Source organism: Macrobrachium rosenbergii, chromosome 31 (genome assembly GCF_040412425.1).
Source record: "Macrobrachium rosenbergii isolate ZJJX-2024 chromosome 31, ASM4041242v1, whole genome shotgun sequence".
Classification (NCBI taxonomy): Eukaryota; Metazoa; Arthropoda; class Malacostraca; order Decapoda; family Palaemonidae; genus Macrobrachium; species Macrobrachium rosenbergii.
Genome location: NC_089771.1, coordinates 19,123,541 through 19,140,780, shown reverse-complemented (window position 1 = coordinate 19,140,780; position 17,240 = coordinate 19,123,541). Strand labels below are relative to the sequence as shown.

The following is a 17,240-nucleotide window of genomic DNA, read 5'->3' as shown; positions in this document are numbered from 1 at the left end:
AGAGATAGAAACAGTGAAAAGAATAACATACACTGTCTCAATATTAATCAGCAAACAAGTAAATGTGCACTTGCATAGAAACAGTTGGAGTCAAGAGTGTACAACAATTCCAAAACAACAATATTAGTTTCATAATTTTTGCTTCGTTTTTTCAATGAAGCAAAAATAATGAATCTAAGTATTGTTTTGGAAATGATGTACGCTGTAGTATTCTTCTGGAAGTATTTCTTACAAAAAGCACTTTAATTACACTGCATTCCTCTTGTTTCCTATCACATCTTTATATGCCAAGATCATGCTCATTTCTGAATAGCTTATTCATCTGTGCTCTTTTGGTATGAGTCAGTAAAGTGGCGAAAGTAATACATTGCCTAAACGACAGGGATCATAGATTAGGATACACATGACAGTGCATCAGACAGCACAACTCAGCCTTTTAAGGGCTGGAGAAAACTGAAATATTAATGTTGACCTTAGGTAATTTTGGTATTATTTTGGCCAAGTTTCCTGGTTATGAATTTCCCTTTCCCTTGGCCTGGGCAATGGTTATTAAGTTCTAACAGAGAGCAATGAGGAGCTTAAATGGTAATCAATTTAATGATCAAATATCTGTACTGTTAAGTCTAACTCTTGACCTTCATAGTGGAGTGTAAAGGAGCTTAATTTTCTTAATAATGAGCGTACATCTTGTAATAAATATAGCTCTGAAAAGCTTAGTAATGAGATTTTACCGTTTCTTTACAGCTACATTGAAGCACAAAATGGTCGCTCCACGTAGACCTGCAAAAATTAAATGCCGGTTTTTCCCAAAATGTACCAATATGTCATGTCCATACCTTCATCCAAAGGTGAGTGTATCTTCAGCTTCTATACAATTAAAATATTCCATATATTGATGCAATTCCAGTTTGTTAATAGATAGTTTTAGTTGGTATCAGTTCATAAGCCACTCATAAGTTCATATTTTTGTACGACTTGGAAAACAACACTACTTCAAATGAGATTTTAAGTTTTGCTACAGTTTATTGTTCAAGAAAATTAAATCGACCTAACATTTTCAACAGGCCTGCTTTTACGGTACATCATGCAAGCAGGCAAATTGCCCCTTCTCTCATCCAGAAATTCCAACTGGGGCAAAATTGAAATGGATTGCTCCCAAGACAACAACACCAAAAAATTCTGCTACTACAGTTGAAGAAAAGCCAAAAGAGGTTCCAGTCAAAGAGTGAGATGTGCAAGTTGGCATTGTTGATTCTAATTTGTATGTTTAGGATGAGTTTTATTTTGAACTTTGGGTATTGGTGTCGAGTAAGAGTCAAGATGAAGTTAGTGGGCTGCAAGCTTGTCTGACTGACAGCAAAGGTGTACTGTCAAGTTCTTTGGTTCTTAATAGGCTTAAAAACTGTTTGAATGAGTTTTCTTGAAGATTTATGGGTGAATTTATCTCACTTTCTTTCATTCTGTTACATTAACCCATTATTCTTTGTACAAACTGAATTCATTCAAAGCAGTACTCCTGATTGTTTTGTATAAGTGTTCTTTGTGAAAGCATCACGATAACTTGTATGATGCTTTTGTAGTTATAAACTAGAATATACTTGTTAATTACTGCTTTATAAAATAAGAGTTTATCAAAGGAAATGTAGGTTTTCAGTATTTGCCAATGGGACACCCAAGGTTTGTAAAAATCTTAACTATCCCTTTGGGATACCTGGTTACCAAGAGCTAAGTGTTATATATTCAAGAGTATTGTTATACCAGTAAGACAGGCAAAATTTTTTCTGCATCAGGCTTTTATTGCTCTTTAATGTTACTTTGCTAAAAAGCATAATGTAATATATCAAGTTATTTATTGTACACAGATTTCATATATTATATCCAGATATTGCTGTGATATTAAACGACGACATCTGATGAATGGCAAATAGAAAATTTTGTTCTGCTGTTGGGTTTAATTTTTTCACCTGTTCATTCTGTTTTTGTTTGCATTATTTTTAAAACCTATCTGTTTTCCTTATGACTGGTTAAATTACACTCAACAGAGAGTTGAGCAATTTATTGTCTCAGTTTTTTTTAACCTTTTTTTTTTTTTACACTCTCACCCTAGATCACTCTGTATCACAAAAACATGCATGAACAGTCAATTGCTTAAGTTGGCTGTAAAGTGCTGATAACTTAATTTGTGGTAAAATAAAGCAACTATTCTTATTGCAAACTGGTTTAAATATACTTTTGCTTTTGTTCGAACTTAAAATGCTTAGAACTATGCCAGTCTAGTTTAGTTTATAAAAGATTGTTTATGCATATTTTCAGCCACACACATCACAGATACATTAATATATAAAGATTCCCAAAGGAGGCTTATTCCATGAGAATCAACTTGTGGGCAGAAGTGGCAAGTGCTTGTATGTCTGGCTGGGCATCTCGGCGAGCTTCTTCCACTCCAGACAGAAGTTCAACACGCAAACGTACCACCAATGTCTCACTCACTGCAAAAACAAACAAACCAAATTAGTAACATCTATACAAAGTACAAATCTTGTAGTTTACTTATGTTATGCTGCCTGGAGTAGTGTGGTGCTTTACAATTAAGATTATGAAATTTAGGCTGTCAAGCCATGCACTGGGACACTTGGCCATTTAGTGCCTAAGACAGTGAAAAGAGGGAGTTGGAGTTATGGCACAGAAAGATAAGAGATCCTGAAAACAAGGCAGTGTACAAGGATCTAAAGGTAGAATTGGGAGAAAATCCCACAGTTGCTCTTCGTAGTAATTGAGGTATATACAGCAAGACTGAAGAAAGGAAGGAATGGAGGTAAAGTAACAGGCTAAAAAAGGATGCAGCTACAGGCTGAAGGAATGTAATTCAAAATCCCTTCTAATCAAAATCCCTTCTACTCCTTGGCTGAATTAGAATTTCTAATATCAATTATCAGATTCTCTGGTACTGGTTTTTTCTCTACACCGCATTGGTCAGTCACTAGAGAAGTGCACTGTTCTTACGCTGATAACTGTTCTCAGCTAATACCACACTACTCTACAGGGTACCATATTAGATGGACTGATATCATTACTCCCTACAGGGTGAAGAACAGTCATCAATTTAGGAAAGAACAGTCCAATTCTTTAAAGACTGATCCTCTAATATAAGGTGCAGTAAAAAATACCAGCACCTAGGAATCTGATAAATGATCCCACAAATTGATTTCTGGGTAATAGCGGGACTTTAAATGAGTTTTTCCACAACAACAGCGAAGGTGCTGTAGCTATCATGCAGGATAAGGATTTTACAGAACAGTCAAAGATGGATCACACTCTGAAATTATTTCTCACACTTAACATCACCTGATGCATCTTCAAAGTGATTACTGTTACAGTCTTGCCAGGGGTACCATTAGACAGACCAACTAATATCAAGAATTATCTCAAAACTGGTGTAGGCCAGAAATAATGCTGCTGGCACAGTAATAGAGTATAAGAGGATTCGACACAGGCTTTTCATCCTGCTTGCCGCAATTACCAAGGGATCACCATCTACCCATCTCCTGCAGATGTGGCAACAGCGCATGGTCCAGGTCTTCCACTACTCTAGGTCTGCTATTGCATAAACATTTGCTGACTCCAAGACTTGTCCTATTGTACTGCCTTACTAACTAAGATGTCACAACTATCTGCGAGGAAAGTTATGTACATAGTCTTAAACTTCCCCCCCGCCAAAAATTATGGGCAATGCTTGTCCTTCCTGTAGAATGAAAAGAGCTCCCACTGGCTGTGGACATGCATTCTGTTAGTCCTAGACCATATGACAGCTCCCACTCCGCTCCTCTCTATGCAGTTGCGCTGTTAATCCTAAGGATGGCTCAGGCAAGGAAGTGGCATTTGTCAGCAATCTACCTCATGGGGTCACTCACTGTAACAGCAGACTCCATGTCAAGACATAGCAACTTCAACTGAGTGGATGTTAAACAAACCCTCCATTTCAAGTGACTGGCAACCTGCTTCCATGTCTGAGAGTGGACCACTTTGCCACTTGAGAGAACCATCAACTTCTATTGTATTTGTCTCCAAACCTGGACACTCAGGCAATAACAAGAGATGAATTCTTACAGGACTGGAGCACAATGTTTTACTCAAACTGTTTACATTGGTTTTACTTAAACTGTTCAAGTTTTGATGGAACCACCTACCTAGTGGCCCCTAATTGACCCTCCTAATATCCCTGACAGTAGGAGGAAAAGTTGTCAACAAATCCTCTTTTTCTGAGCCATGACCTTCATGTATGGATATTTGTTTTTGATGGCTACAGGACTAGTGCAGTAATAAATAAATAAGATCTTTCCTTATAACCATTTTTCCATTACTGATCCTGCTTTTCATGGTAGCAACAGAAAGTAGCATGGGCTCTGTAGCAAAACTATATATTCCAAGACTGGAGCACAGGCCCATTCCTTCTCCATAACAACCTTCAAAGTAAAGAAACCCAGTTTAATTATGAGTCCTACGATATTATGACGTCCTTCACTTGTTTCCATGAAGAAGAACACGGGAGGCAAAGAATACACCTCAAGAATACTTGCCTGTAGACAAGGTAATAGACCACCCTTCATGTTTATAGGTGTAATACAAGAAGATTCAATAGATGAAGCACAGACTCTTTAAACCACATTCTTCATGACAGAGGGATTGTCCCCCTGACTCATGTCAATATTTATGGGGTCAGGACTTTATCATTCTTGCTTATCATGTAAAATTCCTCTATGGCAAGGTGGAAAATAACAAGCAACTCTGCCAAACCTTTTAGGCATGGTTTTATGTTATTAGGTTAGAAAAAATTTCAAGGCTAGCTAGTTTCACCATGCAAGTAATACAGACTCACCCTCTCTTGCAACATGTCACATATATTTTTAGCATTTTGATAAGCAATATCCATGATTCAAAGGGTCTTTGAGATGCCTTAAAATCTTTAGTTTGAAGTTATGTTTCCCATTAACAACTTTATTGATCTCTAGTCAAACAAGACTACTGTTGAGTTGCATGTAACCTCTCGCCTTAATTCAAACTCATCATTGACAATTAGCAATAATTCACACTGAACTGAGTCTAACTATTCCTGTTGGGTTTCTTATTCAAATAACCTTCAGGTGTTGCAAAATTCTACTTACGATTAATAAAAAAACTTTAGAAGCTGAATGCAATCAACAGGATGTGTAATACTGATACAGTACTGTTAAACTTTACGTGAAAGAAGCATGTAAAAAATACAAATGGAACTTCATGTGGCACTGATTGAAAACACATTTTTATAGAAGTGTGGAATACACTATCTGGAAAATTAAATCTATCCTATGTTTAACTTGGTTACTATAATTAGTCAGTTTCCTACATCAAACCAACAAGTATTTGCTTACCTTTTACTTTTTCTAAAAACTCATTCAGCACAACAAGGCTTTCCCTTCTTAAACTGTAAAATTTGGCAACTCCTGAAATTAGAAAAGTTTTCAAAAATAGGCAAAAAGATTGTATGCAATTGCTACAAAGCATCTCAAATAATTGATGGGAAACATGTAAATACTATATACAGAAAGTTGCACTTTTTCAATACGGCTATATATTTCAAAAGAATTTGACAAACATCATCTGCACTTGATGCAGTACAAAATTTGTCATTCAAAATCTGCTACAATATTTATAAAAAAATAGTTAAGAACAGTTACTGAAAAATAAACTGCTTCTACAGCAAATAACTGACAAATCAACTGACACTTACCTAAGCAGTAATTAAATATCCGGCAGGAATGATGCAAGAGTGGGTCAAAAAGTGCATTACCCAACGAGGCAGGAAGTTCCATTAACAAGAAGTGTCTGCTCCAAAAATGCTTTAATGCTTCAACTATGCTAAGCTGAGTTTTTCGAGGAACACGAGATACACTGTTGTTTAACATTTGTACCACACGTTCACTATATTTCTCTGAAAGTACAAAGGGATTGATTATTATAATGTGCATGAATCCTGCCCATAACTGAGGTAATGGAACATTCAGAACAGTTTACTGAAAATCTTCTGAATGATGACAATGAATATAAACTGGAGGATGTTAGCAGGATATCAGGACATAAGGACTACTAGAGAATTTACTATCTAAGTAAGTCAAGGGGACTCTCGGGAAGGTAAAAAAAAAATGGATAATCCTCTGGCCGATATATGGAATAACAAACAATTTAATAAAAGCAATATGGCAGCTAGTCATTGTTGATTATTAAGGATTCTGATGACATCAAATGACGTCATTCAAAAGCCATCCTTTGAGATTCCAATGACAGAAAATAATGTCATTTGTAAAATAAAAAAAATTACCCATAAATATTTCAATACTGGGTATCAGAACAGTGCTTTTTTCATGGTACTAAAAATTTATACAGTATATGTATATTATATTTTTAAATACTTTTTTAAGAAAATCTAATTCCAGCATTTAATTCTGATTTGATAATTTTTCTGTCTTGCATTTTCAGAAATACTGTAACGAAGCACAATTATTTGGTTTCAAAATGCCATGCCACCAAACCCACCAATGCACCTTAAACAACAACGGATAAAAGAAAGTTATCTCTATGCTTATACTGCTGAGCCAGAACAGTGTTTTACCAAACATTTTTCAGACCATGCTAAAAATCTCAAATGGTTAGACCTACCTGAATATAAGAAAACCTGACAAAGGAAGAGATAAGACCAAAAGAGTAGGTAAAAAATCTAACTGTAGTGATATACAAAACAAAAGGGGATGAACTGTATTAAAGAAATAAATGTAAGTGCTTGAGGAAAGTTTAAGAAAATTTAATGAACAGTTCAGTGGTTAAGCCTCCTGAAAAGTAAAGAAATCCTTCAAGTAATGAAGACCTATGACCCAGTAGCACGGGCTACACAATACCATAGAGCCAGTATAGCAAATGTGTGAAAATCTGTCTCATTCTTTCTTCGCTCTCATTATATAGTGTTATTTTGCTGTATGCTTTGATTGATTAATTGATTCATAGATTTTAGGTATACTTACCAAGCACTGGGGAAACTATGGCTATTCAGGCACTGTATGCTTTGAGGAAAGCCTTGTAAGCTGTTAAATTACGTAATGAATGCAACAATACAGATATGAATAAAATATGAAAATAGTACCATATGTGCTTAATTTAAGTATGTGCATTTGCCTATTGACTTTATACTGAGCAAGTAGTTACTGTTATGCATTGAATTTTGGTATATCCATATTAAAAATCTAACAAATATTTCATACAAATCTTGTATGTGTGTGTACAGGGCTTACCTAAGATATGTTACATCAATAGTATTATTTAGTATGACACACAAAAATTTATGAAATCCTTACACTGTCCAGAACATGTAAACTTCTTTAGATTATGTTATCATATATCACTGGCTGAAACCATGAATTGCACTATATCTACTCAAATATACAACCACTTTTTTTTTTAAGAGATTTCAACTTCATCAAAACGTGAGGTAAAATGACAATACACAACACACAATAGAGGACATAAACAGACATAAACATTTGTACACATGCTTGGCAAAACTTCTATTTAAATTTACTGTAATTCACAGATGAACAGAGGACATAATCATATAAATTCAATTAATTTTATTACCACAATACTGATTATAAATGATGCCATTAATACCAAACTGAAAATCATTAATTCTGCATGTAAATATCCTAATTCTATTTAACGATTGCTGCTCATGTAAACTTTATGAATGTCTGTCTGTCTGTTTGTTTGTTTACTCACTCTATCTTTCCTGTGTTGTGTATCATTATTTTACTCTAAGTTTTGATATAAAGTTAATATCCCTTAATAAAAAGTGATTAAAACTGCAAATCACTATATCAACATTCTCATTTCATTAACCGATTAAGTACAAATTCCACTTTCTTAAGCAACCGTAAGAACATCTGTCTTCATTTCCTCTTTCTCTCGTGTTTTATACCATTATTTTATTCCAAGCGTTAATACAGTTAATATCCCTTAATAATATGTGATTAATATAACTGTGCACATCAGTAAAAATACAGCATTATACATTTACCTAATGTTTCAAACAATGATATACGAAAGCCTAAGCTCAAAACGATTATGACATATTTTGCACAGTGTAAGGATTTCATAAATTTTTGTACGGAAAACCAGATAAATAGTAAAACTTTCAAAAGTTGTGCACCCACACAGAAAGATTTGGATGAAATATTTATTAGATCTGTAATATGGAGATATTAAAATGTAAACACAAAATGATAGTGCAGGTCAGGGAAACTGTGTATGAAGAGGGTTCAAAGGGGCAAACCCTCTGGTCTAAAAGGAATGAATATTTTAAGTGCAAGCAAAGAATGTGTGCTGTGATGGAGATATGACTGATGTTTGAGTATTAAAACTGAGTGCAGAGGGGTGGAAATGCATGCTTTGGTTAGCACTGGATGTGATGTGAATATAATGTATAAAAATGCTTTCAAAAGGTTACCCAAAGTCAATGGATAGAATGCATGCAATGGATTTGAGAGAGGAATTTTTAACAAAATTTGAAGAATCAACTGTGATTGTTGGAATGACAATGGAAGATTGATTTTTGTGATAGATGAGGTGAATGAAAAGTACAATGTGTAACTAGGATATAACTTCCTACAGAAGAACAGCATGACAGTGCATCCAAAGCAAGAAATGATAGGAATAAGGTTAGGTGAGGATACTTGAGACCACTTGTATGTTAGGAGTAATGGGAGTGTCAGAGTAACAATTTTGAATGGAGTGAAAGTGTATGCTATACAAGATGTGAAATTACCCAGGGATAATGGTAGTGCAGTGAGTGTAAAGGTGGGATGGCATGCAAATTAGGGCATAAGAGGGAATGATAAGGATATGTTTGTAGTGAATAGATCTAAAGCAGATTACAGTATAAGGTAGAGTAGAACGTATGTTTGATGGAGTATTAGATGTGGAAGATCCAAGTGAATACAAAATGTGCAAAAGAAGAGGTGGATAGGTATACATGCAGAGAATAGATTGGGAGTAATGAGTACTGTTGTGAATGTTGTAAATGAAAGTTAGTTTTGGGCTACCATGTGATGACTGGTGAAATTCAGCAAGGCGAACTGGAATATGATAAGTTGAGTGAAGGGAATACACTAGACTGAATGATAATTTCAATGAGAGAAACAGAGGGTGTATGCTGTGGAAGAGAAGCAGAGCACTAAGTCAGGGGATGAGGATTTTAGAGTAGCACAGTTGCCTGAGTTAAAATAATTTTGAATGATGATACCCCATTATATCAAAGACCCTGTCAATTCCTGCCACCTGTTGCAAAAGAAACTGATGAACAGTGTGGAGTCATAAAGAGTGGGGTGACTGAGCTGAGTGAGAGCTTATGGAATGGTCCAATTGTACCTGAGCAACCAGAGTGAAGTTTACAAATTTGTTTACATTACAGAAAAGTAAACTACGTGGTTGTGAAAGATATGTTTCTAATGTGCATTGTGTATGTACAGTATGCAAATGTGGGTATGTATTATCAGATACCTACTTCCAAAGAGTGCAAACCTATCACTGTATTTTCAACTGAAAGTTTTGGATTAGCAAATGTGCCTGCTGCCTCCCTAAAAAGTATGGCTGTTGTGACGAGTGAATTTCTGAAGAATGTTTTAGTACTTTTGGATCTTCTGATACGGAAAGAACCAAGTGGAGAGTTTATGCAGTTAGTGTGTGCAGTATAAGGGAAGTTGACTGAAGCTGGAGTAAAAGTGAAGTTATTCATATGTAAGTGGTTTGAGGAAAAAGTAGAATTATTGGGGCACATGGTGAAGAGTTTGGATTAAGAAGGGCTGATAAGTTAGTAAAAGTGGTGAGGAAGTTTCCAAAGCCGAGAACAGTGAGAGAGCTGAGAGGATTTTTAGGATTGAAAGAATCTGGAAGGATTTTATGAGTAGACTGGCTATAAAAATAAGTAATTACAGCAAATAGCATAAGAAGATGTAAAATATATACACTGAACCAAAACAAGCAGTATATGACATGGATATAATTAGTCTTATTAATTAAACTTGACATTACAGGGTTTTACAATAAAATAATCTGAAAAATCTAAAATTTACTTTACAATTCCACTTGCAACTAAACGCAGCACATGGCTGTCACTGAATGGAGGATGAATCAACATCCTATGGATGTTACTTGATCAAATAAACTTTTCATTTCCTTTCATTAGACATAACTTGCAAATTCTGTAGGTAAGTTCAGATTTAAGAGGCCTCCTTAAAAATAAAGATCTTTCACAATTTCAGGTACAAGAGGAAGTTACATTTTACATCTTTAGTCACATGTACTTAATAATTTACAATACCCTAAATTAAAAATTGCTCAAACATTTTTATACAAATAATTACCTTGAGTTTCTTTGGCATTCGGCCAAGCACGACCAAGGGAATGAACCATTTCGTCAATGAGATCCCACATGAGAGATTCTTCTGTTTTGTTTCGCTCCTCCTCGTCTTCATCCTTCTGATCTTCTTTATCCTTTATAAAACCATAAGAAAATATATTTATTCTTGTTCTAGTCTGATAAACAGGACAGTACTCAACTGAATAATGATCATTACAATATTTATACCTAACAAACCACTACATTAGTTAGCCTCATGCTTTAGCTGAAAGAGCTGACTGCAAAAACATTCATTAAAAAGTTATTCCACTACACCATGTGGTAAAAATTCTTTAGTATTGATAACACACCAATATCTCTTCCCAAATTCCACCAGGAAGAATTCTTCAGTCCAGCCCCTACCACATCTCAACTAGGCCAACATTACAAATTTCATTGTGATATATCACCATTTTTCCAAAGACTAGTGTGGAGGACTATATCATGTTCATTTCTTCTCTAGTTTGGTACACAATTTAAGGTCAAGCTGAAGTATCTCATGAGTGCAACTAGTTGGTCTTTCCATATTATTATAATATACTTCAATGAGAGTTAGTGGGAGGTGCAAACTGGAGCAAGTTGAAACAGAAAGATTGGACACCTTGGCAGGATAAGTCCAAAAATATCAATAAAAGGGACAGTACAAAGACCCTTTCTTAATGTTTAAAGTGCTCCACTCAAGGCATAATGTAGGCAATACCCCCTATTGGGTGGTCTTTTCCTTAATCCTGCCAAAGCTTATATAGTTTTGGTATGCTATCTGAACTGGAAGAGGCCACTGACCTCCACAATGAGCATTCATATGGATTCATTGCACTGTACCAAGCTTCTGAAGTGTGATGTATGCTGATACTGGTATTCCTCCAAAAAGGTCTTTCTCCTATGCCTCATTTACACATTATTCTACTAATGACAAGGCTACTGAACTGATATCAATATCAAAGCCCTGGAAAAACATATTTTCACCTCTTGTTCCTGCATCATCTTCCATACCAGATACTAGTTCTTTCATTGCTTAGATCCCTGCTCCTCAGCAGTCACCCATACCTACCTATTCTCCTCTCACAACTGTCATCCCACCATCCATTGAAAATCAAAGGATCATGACAAATTTAAAAAGTGTTTAACCAGATTCTTCTTATTTCAGCCATGTTAGAAAGTCTCTCCACACATTCATCCCTTTCTCATACTGGCAATACAAAGTTCAGAACCACCTCTCCTAACTAGCATGACTCTTGATCTTCCTTCCCCTCACTCAAAGAAATACTTCCACTTCACTGAATAAACACAGGATTAGTTCTGTAAATCTTCCAGTCTTTCCTACCATTTGACCTGAGGTGTCCTTGTCTTCAGCTTATGGAACCAAGTGACCAACAAAGGATTTGCTACTCCTACCATTAGGGAGTCTTTCACTATCTATTACAGTGGAACCTTCTTTAAATAATGTGGATAAGCAGTCAACATTTTAAACCAAAGAATAGTGCTACTTAAAGCAAGAGTTTGAGGTAAAAAGTTTTAATAAATTCTTCAGAAATTCAGAAACAGGTCTCTTGGTCTTATTTTTCCTTTAAATTTCAAATTGCTCTTCACCACATTTATTTTTTATATAAAAATCCCATTAAAGAGTCAAGTCATGATTAGCATAATAAAAGTTTATAACGTACAACTGTAGGGACCTCATTATATAACATCAGTTTATAATGTACAAGCAAAAGTAAAGAAGCACTGAAAAAATGTTTACTTACATTTTTCAAATATGGAAGACATATTTCAAATACTTGCTCAAATCTGTCAATGTCGTATGTATCCAGTACAACAGTAAGTGCTTTTATGGCATGTATTTTGTATTCCATTTTTTCCTTGCTGGCTTCTCTTGTTAATACTTTTACTACATCTTCTATTAGAAGTCCATCTGTATCTGGATGCTTGAGACAAGTTAGGATGGACTTGGTATGCACAGCAACATTTGATAAAGCTGTCACTAAAGCTTCTTTACCAGTCCAAGTTCTCCCATGCAAACTATTGGTTAAAAGTATAACCAGGGATGAGACAAGAGCATCATTCATACTTGGACCAAGCTTCTTTGAAACTGTGGAAAGAGCTCTACCTGCCTGAGCTTTCATTGCCCAATTAGAGCTTTGCAATGCTAATTCACAAATGGCTATGATCTCATTAAGGTATAATCTCACACCAGATTCAGTTCCAGGAGTGTTATCTGACCAAATCTCTTCCCAGATTTCCGCACCACTGGGGTCATTATCTGGAGTTTTTTCAGCATGCATGGCTAAAAATGCAAGTGGCAATGCTTCACATGCATGCTGTTTCATTACATCATTATTCTGAGCATGCATGCTTCTCATTGTTAAGGCCCCACTTAATCGGATACTATCTTCTTCCTTCTCTAGGTACCAAGACTGTAATTTGGCAAGCAATCTTTCAACACTGGATGGTTTTGCAGTTTTAACAAGGTTTCCGATTGCATTAGCATAAACTTTTCTGACCACTGGATTTCTGTCACTCAGACCATTTACAAGAGCTGCCAAAAGTTTTCCAGTATACTTTTCTAGTGGTCCTGGACAAGTGTGAGTTAAAGTTTCCACAACATGGGCTGCTCCAGCACGACTTGCAAGTCCGACAGAGTTTTTGAGTACATCAACTAGACCTCCTACCAGCTTTTCCATTGCTTCTTCATCTACAAACTGCAAAACATAATTAAGAGTGTCCATCATTGGTGTACCTCGTGCTGCAGCTATTCTAGCTACGTCTAACTTTTCTCTGTCCTCCTCGTTTAACCTTACCGAAGTATAACTTAGGGCTTGTGATTCAAGGCCTGATAATGCCTCTAATAATGCAGGAACTAAAGTTCCCAAATGAGGTTTCACTAATGATCCCCCTGATCGACATAATTTTGATACAGTTTGCAAGCTAATACTTCTGACCTCTGAGACTGCACTTGTGATACCAGACGTAAGTAAAATGGGTAAAACTTCCTGTAACATTTTCTGACTTTCCTCACCAGTTCCTTCGCACACCTGAAATACAAAATTAATATAGAGAAGGAAGATATTTGGGTTTTTTGATAAAAAAAAATACTGAAATATATCAACAAAAAATTTCAGTGTAAAAAATACAAAAAAATTTAAATACTGCATACTTGACAAATGCAAATACTATACCTTGATACAGCTTTTACTTAAAGCCTGCAGAGTCTTCTCTGATGCCAGTCTTACAGATTCTTTAATATCATCACGTACTCGGAAGAGAACAGTCCAGATCTCATTTATATGAGATAAGGCATTTATTGCTGATTGTCTTCTAAGTAAATCAGTCAGGGCCAGGCAAGCAGATTCTCGTACTCTCCACGTGCTATGAGTCAGGTTGTTGATGAGATCACAGAGTATGGGTTCATAATACTTTTCAATCTGCAAAACAAAACAATGGTTATGAAGAAATTTAAGGATTCCAAATACAACTGTTAAAAACTCTAACAATATAAGAGTAGAATACAGTCAATCTACTTACAGTTTTTGCTGTATCTGTGACTAGAGCATTCCATATGGAAGTCATGGGTTGCTGAATCTTTGGTGTTGGGTCATACTGGTATCTATACAATTTTGGTATAATTTGTGGCAAATATGGTTCAAGTTGCATTCCCGCTTGTGACGCCAGTGTACTAAAACCAAATGCTGCTCCCTGAAAATACAACACAAAAATTATCAGAAAGGTACTACAGTATTACCAAAAATATAAATTACAATTACACTGCATAAATATGCAATCTTTTATTCCTAAATTTATGTCAGGGCATTATACTAACTACATACTGGTGGGAAATGCAAACTAAGTCCTGCAACCAGGAAAATATACACTTGAAAAATTATTCAAGTTTTACAGTAACAATACAGAAAATCAAACCTGAATTTATATCTAGAAAAAGTTTCCTAATGTGAACTTGTCTACTTTCATCACCCAATAGCTTCTTTTATTCCAAGAGTCATAAAAATCTTTCTACCTCATGTATTCCTTTCAGAACAATAAAATAATATAGAGAACACAAAACATTAAATTAATATGACCTAACATTAACAGAAACTGCTGAAGGACATACACTATTATTCATTTTGGAGATAGGTGTACAGTCACTGTTCTCCATTTTTAAACATTCTAAAAAATAGTACAAGTATTTGCCTTGAAAATGACACTATCACCAGCATTATACCTACACAACTAAATTAAAGAGCAGCAATAAAAATATGTAAAAATGCGCCGAAGTTTCTTCGGTGCGATCAAGTTTTCTGTACAGCATATAATGCTATATGAAACTCTCAATGTGCTGCACTATGAAACTCTCAGCTATTACCTGGCACTGCTCAGTTGCTCCCCAGATGCAGTCAAGTGAAGGTGTGTTGGCGACACCTCCGGAATTGGACTCGGTGATGGCAGACTCACGATCATGGTTAACTTTAACCTTAAATAATATAAAAACTACTGAGGATAGGGGGCTGCAATTTGGTATGTTTGATGATTGGAAGGTGGATGATCAACATAACAATTTGCAGCCCTCTAGCCTCAGTAGTTTTTAAGATCTAAAGCCAGACAGACAAAGCCATCTAAATAGTTTTCTTTTACCGAAAACTAAAAAAACTAATTTGCCACATAGGAGCTTTGTGACCCCTGAATTTCAACAGGTTAATAAGCTGTCATCAGTGCTGTACTATTATCCCTAAAATGATGCCATACCACCCCTACTTTTGATGTACACCTCATCACATTTCCACCATCGTTCTTAGTCGGAGGGCGAGACGGGTTCTTGACAGAGCACCAGAGGTTACTGGATGGTTCTTTGATCTTCTCGGTCCTGCTCAGGTAATACCTTAAAGCCCTAGCAGGACAAAGAACTCTCTCTTCTTACTCAGATCCAAGGTATCTGTTATGGTCCTAATGGAGAAAGGACAGGGCCAGGGGTTGGAAGGGTCCTTGTTCTTGGCTAAAAATCCAAGGATAAAGAAGCACACTGCGTCTCCTTGTGAAAAAATCTACCCTTTATCGATGTCTTGGAACTCGCTAATAAGTTAATAGTAGCCAAGACCACAAGGAAGAGTCTTCCGGGTAAGGTTTCTCCGAGAAGAGGAACAAGGGGGTTGAAAAGTGGGACCTGTCCGCCACTCCAACCTTATGTCCACGTTCCAAGAGACCGGATCTTCCTTTCCTGCTTAGGCGCATCAAAAACTTGACGAAGTCGTTAGGACTGGGACTGACACAAGATTCAGGACCCCTGTATTTAAACACTGAACTAAACACAGCTTGATACCCCCCTATGGCGGAGGATAAGAGATTCCTAGATCTCCTCAGATAAAGAAGGAATTCCACAATTTGGGTCACAGATGCCTCAGAAGAAGAGATGTTGAGTCTGAGACACCAGCTTCAGAAAATTGCCCACTTAACCAGGAAGATGCGGCTAGGAAACCAACACCTTCATCTTACAATAGCCTCTGCAGTGCATCTAGAAAACTCTTATGCTCTGACAAGCTTCTGGATAGTCTGAAGCTTGTCAGGGCAAGAATGGACAATCCTTTGCTATCTCTTAAAGTAAGGTTGTCTGAGTAGACATGGTTTTTAGGGGAAGGAGTCTTGGAAAGTCCACCCACACACAGCAGGTCCTGGAACCATTCATTCATGGGCCAGAACAGGGCTTGTTCAGCACTTCCCTGACCATGTTGAAGGGCGGAAGGCATAGCCCAAGAGGACTCCTCAACCTAGAACCAAGGAGTCTAAAAAGAAGTCTCAGTCTGGGCTCAGAGGATGAAGAGCTTTCCTTTCGAAAGTCTTCATTCGGACCGCCACCGTGCTGGTCCAACTTGATTACTGGGTTTATGGGAAACATGTAGGTGCCCAGCTGTGCTTCCCTGTCCCAGTTGGCATAGAGAAAGAATTGCAAAACTCTCATGATAAGTTTGCCTAACTTGACAAACGTCTTGATGGATGGAAGAGTCCCCAATAGGCTCATGCACTGATGGGCTGAGGAAGATGAAGGGACTAGAAATTTGTGGACCATCTGAAGGCAGAGAGCGATTCTCTTAGTAGACGGAAAAACCCGACAAGTCTGAGAGCTGAGACTTGTCCCCAAATAGAAAGCTATTAAAGCTTGAAAGCTACTCAAATAAGCAATAATACTTCACCAAAATCCAGCCATACAACCAAAAACCAGTATAGTAAACAAAAGTTGCAGCAAACTCATGATGTTCCTTGAGAGCCGGCAGAAACAGAATGAGGTTTTCTGCTAAGTTGTTTCCCATACTTCCGTTGGTGGGTGGGGCTTGTCACCTACACTAAACTATTGAAGCGCTACTGAGATTTTTTAAATAAAGGATGCCGCGTGAGTCAGAACTATAGCTATGTTTACTTGGCAAGTTACTTATATGAAAAACTAATTCACAGAATGTCTGAGAACTTCCCAAGAGTAGTAACCTTTCTCACACACACCAGAATAGCAATTCTGTACACATAACTGCTTGAGACCCTGGGAATCATCCAAACAATGTAGTACTACCAGCTGACTGCCATCCTCAATTTAGGTTGGGGATTGGTTCCTGAAACCCACACAAGTTAAAATTGCACATACTCACATCCCTTATATAAAAAGTATAATGTACAGTACAATAAGGCATTACATATATCTTCATATCACTCCAGCCTGAGAAGAACCCTAAAAGAGTTCCGAGGTCTGGTTAAACAAATCATTTATAACTAACTAACTGTA

At 36.5% G+C, this 17,240-nt stretch overlaps 2 protein-coding genes across 2 annotated transcripts in view; one reads left to right on the top strand and one right to left on the bottom strand.

Moving 5' to 3' along the window:
- Nab2 (Nuclear polyadenosine RNA-binding 2) overlaps window positions 1-1,943 on the top strand; it is a 60,013-nt gene extending 58,070 nt beyond the window's left edge. Inside the window, 2 exon segments of the mRNA XM_067132330.1 lie at window positions 745-848; window positions 1,065-1,943. Coding sequence (XP_066988431.1) covers window positions 745-848; window positions 1,065-1,229 — 269 coding nt within the window. The 3' untranslated portion in view covers window positions 1,230-1,943.
- A 98-nt stretch (window positions 1,944-2,041) lies between these two features.
- Window positions 2,042-17,240, bottom strand: part of LOC136855388 (proteasome adapter and scaffold protein ECM29) — an 83,532-nt gene continuing 68,333 nt past the window's right edge. Inside the window, exons 20-26 of the mRNA XM_067132329.1 lie at window positions 14,003-14,173; window positions 13,657-13,902; window positions 12,226-13,512; window positions 10,446-10,575; window positions 5,768-5,968; window positions 5,409-5,480; window positions 2,042-2,489 (exon numbers count right to left, since the gene is read on the bottom strand). Coding sequence (XP_066988430.1) covers window positions 2,362-2,489; window positions 5,409-5,480; window positions 5,768-5,968; window positions 10,446-10,575; window positions 12,226-13,512; window positions 13,657-13,902; window positions 14,003-14,173 — 2,235 coding nt within the window. The 3' untranslated portion in view covers window positions 2,042-2,361. The remainder of the gene's footprint in view (window positions 2,490-5,408; window positions 5,481-5,767; window positions 5,969-10,445; window positions 10,576-12,225; window positions 13,513-13,656; window positions 13,903-14,002; window positions 14,174-17,240) is intronic.